Here is a 9,156-nt window from a genome sequence, read left to right as displayed (position 1 = left end):
TTTTTTTTTTTTTTTTTTTTAAAACAGAATCTCACTTTGTGGCCCTTGATAGAGTGCTCTCATGTCATAGCTAACAGCAACCTCAAACTCTCAGGCTCAAGTGATTCTCTTGCTTCAGCCTCCCAAGTAGCTGGGACTACAGGCATCCATCATAATGCCTGGCTTTTAGAGGCTGGTCTCCAACTCCTGAACTCAGGCAATCCACCCACCTTGGTCTCCCAGAGTGCTAGGATTACAGGTGTGAGCCACAGTGCCTGGCCCTAACCTATATTGGGTTTTTTTTTTTTTTTTTGAGACAAAATCTCAGTTTGTCACCTCACCCTCAGTAGAGTGCCATGGTATCATAGCTCACAGCAACCTCAAACTCTTGGGTTCAAGTAAGTCTCTTGCCTCAGCCTTCCATGTAGTTGGGACTACAGGCGACAGCTAGGACACCTGGCTATTTCTAGAGACGGGGTCTTCCTCTTGTTCAGGCTAATCTCAAACCTGTGAACTCAGGCAATCCACCTGCTTTGGTCTCCCAGAGTTCTAGGATTACAGGCATAAACCTCTATTGCTAAAGGTTAAGCACCTTTAAGATGGTGATATAGGCTGGGTATGGTGGCTGTCATCTGTAATCCTAGCACTCTGGGTGGCCAAGGTAGTGGTAGTGCACTGCTTGAGCTCAGTAGTTTGAGACCAGCTTGAGGAGGAGCAAGGCACGCCCTCTACTAAAAAACTAGCCGGAGATCATAATAGGTGCCTATAGTCCCAGCTATTTGGGAGGCTGAAGCAAGAGAATTGCTTGAGCTCAAGAGTTTGAAGTTACTGTGAGCTATGATGCCACAGCACTCTACCCAAGGAGACAGAGTGAGACTCTGTCTCAAAAATAAATAAATAAGTAAATAAATAAAATTAAAGAATAAAATGTTAGAATTCAGGAAAGTGGTGACATGATTCACTACAATCCAGGGTGACAAAATTCAATTATAGATTGGTTACCTATGAGCAAGAAAAATTTCTTGGTAGCTATCATTATTCCACTCAAAACACAAAATTCACAGTAAATAGACACTATAGAGGGAACTTATTCCTTCTGGTTTTCAGAAATTATAAAATGTGACACAAAATAAGCCCCCAATACTACACCTAAATAACCCAAACTTATTTTCCATTAACCAAAAAAATTGAGACATAAAGTGGAAGGAAATTAACATTTGCTAAATGCTTAACAAGGACTAGACAGCCCTGCTTAGGTTTGACATATTATCATATCTAAAATGCAAAATAACTATGATGTAGGTCTTATAATGATCATTTACAGATTGGGAAATTATAATTTGCTTATTATCACAAATTTAGAAAATGTCAAAGCAGCTATATAAACCCAGTCCAACTCCAAATCCAGGAATCAAACTACTCTATGAATACCGTATCTTGAGGCTTTGAGAGAAACTCATCAGAAATAAACCAACGTTTCAACAGGGGAATATAATGTACAAGCTGAGCTTCAAAGCTCCAAGGTCTACTTCAAAGTTTATGTAAATCAAGAAACAGGTTATTTATATAAAGGAAATTCTACATTGAGTGCCTCAGCAAGATGGTCTTTATGATCTCTTACAACTTGTAAATCTCCAAAATTAGATCCACATGCTCAGAATTACATCAGGATTGCCATCACTTAGATTCCAGGCAGGCTATTTCACGATACTCAGTACAGACTACTCCATTCAAACTACATTTTCTGAGACTTCTCTCCTGGTTATCTTTAATCTTGTACTTTAATTTGTTTGTTTGTTTGTTTTTGTTTTTTTGTTCTGAGACAGTGCCTCAAGCTGTCGCCCTGGATAGAGTGCCGCTGCATCACAGCTCACAGCAACCTGCAACTCCTGGGCTCTAGAGATTCTCTTGCCTCAGCTTCCCAAGTAGCTGGAACTACAAGTACCTGCCACAACACCCGGCTATTTTTTGTAGTTGTCATTGTTGTTTGGCAGGCCCGGGCTGGATTCAAACCTGCCAGCTTGGGTGTGTATGGCTGGCGCCTTAGCCGCTTGAGCTACAGGCGCAGAGCCACTACTTGTTAACTTATTCCTAATTTCCATATAAGATGCCACTTCCCAGAAAAAAAAATCAAAGGAAAAATCTGAACCCAAGTCTCAAGATTGCAAATCTGCTACAAAGTAGGGAGTAACTATCTTGTAATGAGGCAGGCAACACCATCCATTCTCATGTTTACATGACATGGAAATGAGGCATTTAAGTATTTTCAGTCAATAATAGCACTGCTCATTTATTAACTCCAATGTGTGCAAAGCTCAGTTCATTCCTGAACCTCAGATTGTTTGGTAAACTGGACATCCACCTCATTAGACTCAGGAGAAAATGGACAAACCCAAACAAGAGCACTATTAAGTTTACAGTGATTACCTAGCTTAAAATTTTTAGCCCAAGCAGGATTTATAGGGTTCTCAGTTTGTACTAAAAGGTGGTTGAGTGGCTCGGCACCTAAAGCTCAGCAGCTAGGGCACTAGCCATCTACACCTGAGCTGGCAGGTTTGAACCTAGCCCCAGCCTGCCAAACAATAATGACAACCACAACCAAAAAAATAAATAAATAAAAAAGAAGTAAAAGGTGCTTGAGAGTAAAACATTCAGTCGAAACCATGAAAAACCATTTTCCATTTCACATAAAACTTTTATCTGCACAAAAATGACACGCTTTAGAGAACTTTGTTAAGTGTCTTAACATCCTAAAGACTTTTGTATCTAGTGCAAATAAATAAATAAAACCCTGCAAAGGTAAACGTCATCTAAAGCCGTATGATAAACCCTCAAGAAAGTCTTCAAAAACAGAAGAGGAAGGTAAAAATGGTTCACACCTACAAGCATAGAGAAGAACAAACACAGGGCCGTCATCTACTACAATCACTCAAACTCCAATATTTCCTTAGATTTCGTGTTCATACATAGATTAACAACAGTCAGCTCTTCATTTTCTAGGTCACTGTATGGACACGTCTGTCCACTGACAGTGGGCTACCTCAGTGCTCAGTTCATCCTTTTTACCACCGGATGGGGGAAGGGAGAACTAAGTTATTCTACCTTACTGTTTTTATTCGTCTGGTGTGGAAAAAAGGTTGAAATTAAGCCACATATTTTACTCATCCAACCGCTCGAACTCCATAAATGGACCTTCGGGGTCATAATTGAGCCCTGGGCAAACCTGAGGTCCAAGAGGCAGGCCAGTTTTGAGACTTCCCATATGGGATAAACCATGGGGCTAAATCCCCAACTTTCTAGTCTCATTCCAGCGAGAAGCTCCGGACCACGAAGGTTGCACGTGGGCCAGCCCGGCCGCTGCTGTCACCTCTCCTCGCCAGTTGGCGGGTGGGATCCAGGCCCGGGCGCGGACCCTCAAAGGGCTGGGGCCCAAGGCACCACCTTCAGGAAGGGAGTTCAAGAGGCCATGCCGCCCGTCTCCTGCCCACATGGCCGGCAAGCAGAGGGAAAGACGGCATTGCCAGGCCCTACGCTCGCGCCTGGACCCACGGACCGCAGGCCCGGGCGACGCCCCTGGGCCCAGAGTCCGCCTGTCCGCTTGCGGGAGGACGACCCTGCCCACGACAGCGCCAGCCCGCTCCCACGCTGCCGGGCACCCCAGCCCGCACCCACCTTGACGTCCTCGTCCTCGTCCTCGCCTTCCCAGCGGTCCCCGCCGGCGGTGCCGCCGCCCCCGACCTTCCGCACGGGATCTTCCACCGAGAATGCGTCCGCGTCTACGGAAGAGAGCGAGCCGGATTAGTGCCTGACTCGGCGTGAGGCCAGCGCCCGCCCGGGCCCTGCCCCCGGAACGACTCCTCACCCCAGGAGTCGGAGTCCCCAGCCGCTGCCGCTGCCGCCGCCATCTCGAACCGGGTGTGAGCGTGTGTGAGGGGAAGAGCTATCTAGGAGCTGTCGCGGCGGAGGTGAGTCACTGGGTTTGCTCTCGTTGGCCGGCGCGGGGCAGGCTGGGACCGTGGCTGAATGTGCGCCAGACCTGAAGCCCCGCCCCTTCTGGCGGCTGCGGCGGCGACGCGCGCGGGCGGGAAGGGGGCGTGGACTCGCGGCTGGCTGAGCAGAGTGTACAGGACGCCGGATATTTCTGGAGCTTGGGGGTTGAGGAGACTGCCGCCCCAGCTTGGACCCCGGCAGGAAACTTAAGTGCGGGGAAGTTAGTAGAGAGGTCCCTTGTCTGGCGCTTGGCCTTCCTCAGTCCTCGCCTTCCCTCTCCTGCCAGCCCCATCCCCGTTCCGACCCGCGGATGCACCCTAGCTCTGGTCTCTGTGATCGCAGAGCCCTTGGCGGCTGGCTTATACCGAGGAGTCTCCCGCTCCCATCTTCACGCTGCGCTACGAGAGCTCTGAACACCGCGCCCGCCCGTAGGGGCTTGGCTGGGCCCCCCCGGACTCTCGGAGGGTGTAGGCGCGCGCTACCTGGGAGGGGATCACTCGAAGCCCGCGCGCTCTAGGCGCTGGTGGAGGAGCGAGTGGAGAGGGCCGAGTTCTTGGCAGCCTTCCTAGCAAACAAGCCTCGAGCTAGTCGCAAAGGGATAAGAGAGCCCCAGTCCTGGAAACTATCCTTCCAGTGAGCCCCTTGAGGCCAGCAAATTGATTTTTTTCTTTCGCAGGACAATTTAGAAACTTCTCTGTTGGTGCTAGGCATAAGCTGTGGCTTTGCCTAAATCAAGTAGCAAAGATACAAATGTATAAGCAACCGGGAGTGAGTGTGTGTGTGTGTGAGGGGAAGAGCTATCGAGGAGCTGTCGCGGCGGAGTGCACAGTGATGACTGAGACAAAAAGAAGCATTATGAGGTTAAATGTTAAAAGGTAACACGAACGGCGGCGGAGGGCCAGAGGATGCAGGAAAGGCTTTCTGAAGCACGCAGCTGGCTAAACTGAAGTTTGAAGAGATCAAGTGAAATTTGCTCAAGCGCATTTCCGGTAGAAAGAACTCCTGTGATATCTTAACTGACTGGAGCAATAGGAGATAAACTGAGCAGGTAAACCGATTATAAAGGGCTTAAAATGGGCTAACTTCTCCTTGGGCGATTGGGGTGCTCTGCAGAGTTTTAAGTTTTCATGTATTTTGATTTTTGTTTTGTTATTTTCTTTACTTGGGACATGTTAACAAAAGCGTAGACACACGCTGCTCTAGTGGCAACCATTGTGCTGTTTCATATGTATCTTTTCAGAGAGTGTGCAAATAAACATTTTATAAATGCGATCTTTTGGCCGGGGCGCGTTGGCCCACACCTGTTAATCCTAGCCCTCTGGGAGGCTGGTGGATCGCCTGAGCTCACAGGTTCCAGACCAGCCAGAGCAAGAGCGAGATTCGTCTCTTAAAAAATAGCCGGGCATTGCGGGGGACGCCTGAATCCCAGCTACTCAGGAAGCTGAGGCAAGTGAATTGCTTGAGCCTAGGAGTTTGAGGTTGCTGTGAGCTATAATGCCATGGCACTCTACCAGCAACAGAGTTAGACTCTGTTTCAAAAATAAATAAATGGCTCGGCACCTGTGGCTCAAGTGGCTAAGGCGCCAGCCACATACACCTAAGGTGGCAGGTTCGAATCCAGCCCAGGCCCGCCAAACAACAATGATGGCTGCAACCAAAAAAACTAGCCAGGCGTTGTGGCAGGCGCCTGTGGTCCCAGCTACTTGGGAGGCTGAGGCAGGAGACTCACTTGAGCCCAGGAGTTGGAGGTTGCTGTGAGCTGTGATGCCACTGGCACCCTACCCAGGGGGACAGCTTGAGGCTCTGTCTCAAAAAAAAAAAAAAAAAAAGAATAAATAAATAAATGGATGGATGAATGAATGAATAATTAAATCAGTAAACTTTGAGTAAAGTAGATTACCCTCCGTAATGAGGATGGACCTTATCCAGTCAGTCCAAATTAAGACTTTAGGAGAAGCAAGTCCGAAGACAAGGAGACCTCTCTACTAAGAGGTCTCCCTACTAGGAGAAGACAAGGGACCTTTCTACTAACTTCCCCGCACTTAAGATTCCACCTCCTGTATCAAATCTTCCTTGGGTCTCTATCTTGCTTGCCTTCCTTGAAGATTTCCTTCTTACCAACTCCCACAATCATGTGAGCCAATACCCTGCTGTCCGGAAAATATCCATCCAGGTCTATTTTTCTTTTTTTTTGCAGTTTTGTTTTTTTGTTTTTTTTTGGTCAGGGCTAGGTTTTGAACCTACCACCTCCAGTATATAGGGCCGGCACCCTACTCCTTGAGCCAAGGTGCCGCCCCAGGTCTATTTTTCATACTGTGTGGCTGAATACTTTGCAGGGGTCCTCAAACTTTTTAAATAGGGGGCCGGTTCACTGTCCCTCAGACCGCTGGAGAGCCGGACTGTGGGATCCTGGACAAGTCAACGGCTAAGTAGGACAGGCAGCGACCGGGCCCGCCACCTGTAGTTTGAGGACACCTGCTTTACAACAACCCTCATATATATACTGTTGACTCTGTTTCTCTGGTCTTTGGAGATTGAGTGACACCCATCTAGCTGGTCAAGTCGAAAAACTGAGAGGTATTCTTGATTTCTTCCCTCCCACTTCCTAAATTCATACATCACCAAATTCTGTGGCTTTACTTTCAATATTAATCTTGAAGCCATTTAATTACCTTCAAATCTCTTGCTATCACCTTAACCCAGGCTGTCTCTGGACTGTTCTACTATAATAATTTCCCAGTTGGTCTTCATTCTTCCACTCTTTCCCATTTTCAATCCATTTTACTACACAGCAGGCAGGTTGCTTATTTAAAAATATAAATCATGGGGCAGTGCCTGTGGCTTAAAGGAGTAGGGTGCTGGCCCCATATGCCGAAGGTGGCCGGTTCAAACTCAGCCCCAGCCAAAAAGCGCAAAAAAAAAAAAAAAAAAAAAAAGTAAATCAGGGCTCAGCACCTGTGGCTCAAGCAGCTAAGGTGCCAACCACATACACCTGAGCTGGCGGATTCGAATCCAGCCCCAGCCCACCAAACAACAATGACAGCTGCAACCAAAAAATAGCCAGGTGTTGTGGCAGGTGCCTGTAGTCCCAGCTACTTGGGAGGCAGAGGCAGGACACTCACTTGAGCCCAGGAGTTGGAAGTTGCTATGTGTTGTGATGCCACTGCACTCTATCCAGGGTGACAGCTTGAGGCTCTGTTTCAAAAAAAAAATGTAAATTAGGGCCCAGCATGGTGCCCCAGCCCATAATCCTAGGAGGCTGAGGTGAGAGGATTACTTTTTTTTTTTGGCAGTTTTGGCCAGGGCTGGGCTTAAACCCACCATCCCCAGTATATGAGGCCGGCACGCTTCTCCTTAGCCACAGGTGCCACCCTATGAGAGGATTACTTGAGCTCAGTATTTTAACCTGTGCAAGAGTGAAACCCCATCTCTACTAAAAAGGGAAATATTAGCTAGGCATGAGGGCACATTGACATATTTTCAGCTACCTGGGAGACTGAGGCTGGAGGATCACTTGAGCCCAGGAGTTTGAGGTTGCAGTGAACAATGATGACTGCACTCCACCCAAGGTGACAGAGTGAGACTCTGTCTCAGAAAAAAAATAATTCAGATCGTGACACCACTCCCTTCCATTGAAATCTCTTTAATGGCTTCTTGTTTTTAGAATAAGGCCTACCTCCTTACCATGGGCTCCAGAGCCCTTCATAGACTGACTCCTACCTCCCCCCAACCCTTTCATGCCATTCTCATTAGCTCTCATTAACTTCATTGCTACTTGCCCTCTAAGGCTACTAAGCTTTTTCCTGCTTAGGTTTTTTATTACTTACTATTCTACCTACAGTGTTCTTTCCACACTTTGCACGATAGTTTCTTTTTGTCCTTCATATCAAAATTCAAATATTACCTTTGCAGAAAGTCCTTCTCTGATCTTCCTGCTGTAAGAAACCTCTCCAGTTATTCTATCTCTGTCATCACTATTTTTGTCATAGCATTTATCACAATCTGGAATGATCTTGTTTATTTCATATCTGTCTAGAGGACAGAGATCTTGTCTGTGCTTTTTACTACTTACTGTAGTCCCAGTGCCTGGTACATAGTAATTGCTCTACAATTTTTTTTTTTCTTTGACAACAAGAGTCTCAAGCTGTTACCCTGAGTAGAATCCCTTGCCGCCCATCTCCTGCCCACGTGGCCAGCAAGCAGCAACCTCCAACTCTTGGGCTTAAGCAATCCTCTTGCCTCAGTTTGTTGTATTTTTAGTAGAGATGAGGTCTTGCTCTCGCTGAGGTTGGTCTCCAACCCATGAGCTCAAGCAGTCCACCGGCCTCTGCCTCCCAGAGTGCTAGGATTACAGGCCTGAGCCACCACACTGACCCCCAAATGTTTTTGAAAATGATGGCATGGTGTCACTCATCATAATAAGGAATACAGAATAAGTTTGGCTATACAGATCTTGACATTCTTGTGGGACATCCAAATGGAAATATGTAATATACAATTGAACTAGAGAGATCTGAACAACAGGTAGAGATATAGGAATCATCTGATTATGGTGGTAGATGAAATCATGTGAAAGTAGAGCAGCAGTTCTCAACTGTGTGTCATGACCCACAGGAACTGTATTAAAGGGCCATAGCATTAGGAAGGTTGAGAACCACTGAAGTAGAGGCTATCTGAAGGTGGCAAAGAATGAGAGAAAACCTTGAAGGACATCAACATTTAAGCAGCAGCCAGAAGAAAAAGATACAGGGAGGATAGTAAGTTAAAAAAAAAATTGTAGGCTCAGCGCCTGTAGCTCAAGTGGCTAGGGTGCTACCCACATACACGAGAGCTGGTGGGTTCGAATCCAGCCTAGGCCCACCAAACAACAATGACAACTATAACCAAAAAATAGCTGGGTGTTGTGGCAAGCGTCTGTAGTCCCAGCTACTTGGGAGGCTGAGGCAAAGGAGTTTAAGCCCAAGAGTTTGAGGTTGCTGTGGGCTGTAAGGCCATGGCACTCTACCCAGGGCGACAGCTTGAAACGCTTATCTCAAAAAAAATAAATAAAATTTTTTTATATAAAAAAAAAATTTGTGGCTCCGTGCCTGTGGCTCAAGTGGCTAAGACGCCAGCCACATACACCTAAGGTGGCGGGTTCGAATCCAGCCCGGACCCGCCAAACAACAATAATGGCTGCAACCAAAA

General features: G+C 47.0%; 1 protein-coding gene across 1 annotated transcript in view; it reads right to left on the bottom strand.

Annotated features, from left to right (window-relative positions):
- EIF3J (eukaryotic translation initiation factor 3 subunit J) overlaps nt 1-3,949 on the bottom strand; it is a 34,382-nt gene extending 30,433 nt beyond the window's left edge. The window contains exons 1-2 of the mRNA XM_012806346.1: nt 3,842-3,949; nt 3,652-3,755 (exon numbers count right to left, since the gene is read on the bottom strand). Of these exons, the coding sequence (XP_012661800.1) occupies nt 3,652-3,755; nt 3,842-3,884 (147 nt within the window). The 5' untranslated portion in view covers nt 3,885-3,949. The remainder of the gene's footprint in view (nt 1-3,651; nt 3,756-3,841) is intronic.
- Between the last annotated feature and the right edge of the window lie 5,207 nt (nt 3,950-9,156).

Source organism: Otolemur garnettii, unplaced genomic scaffold (genome assembly GCF_000181295.1).
Source record: "Otolemur garnettii isolate 467f Iridium unplaced genomic scaffold, OtoGar3 scaffold00050, whole genome shotgun sequence".
NCBI classification, from domain to species: domain Eukaryota; kingdom Metazoa; phylum Chordata; class Mammalia; order Primates; family Galagidae; genus Otolemur; species Otolemur garnettii.
Note: the sequence above shows the minus strand (reverse complement) of the source record. Positions and strands in the feature narration are given on the sequence as shown.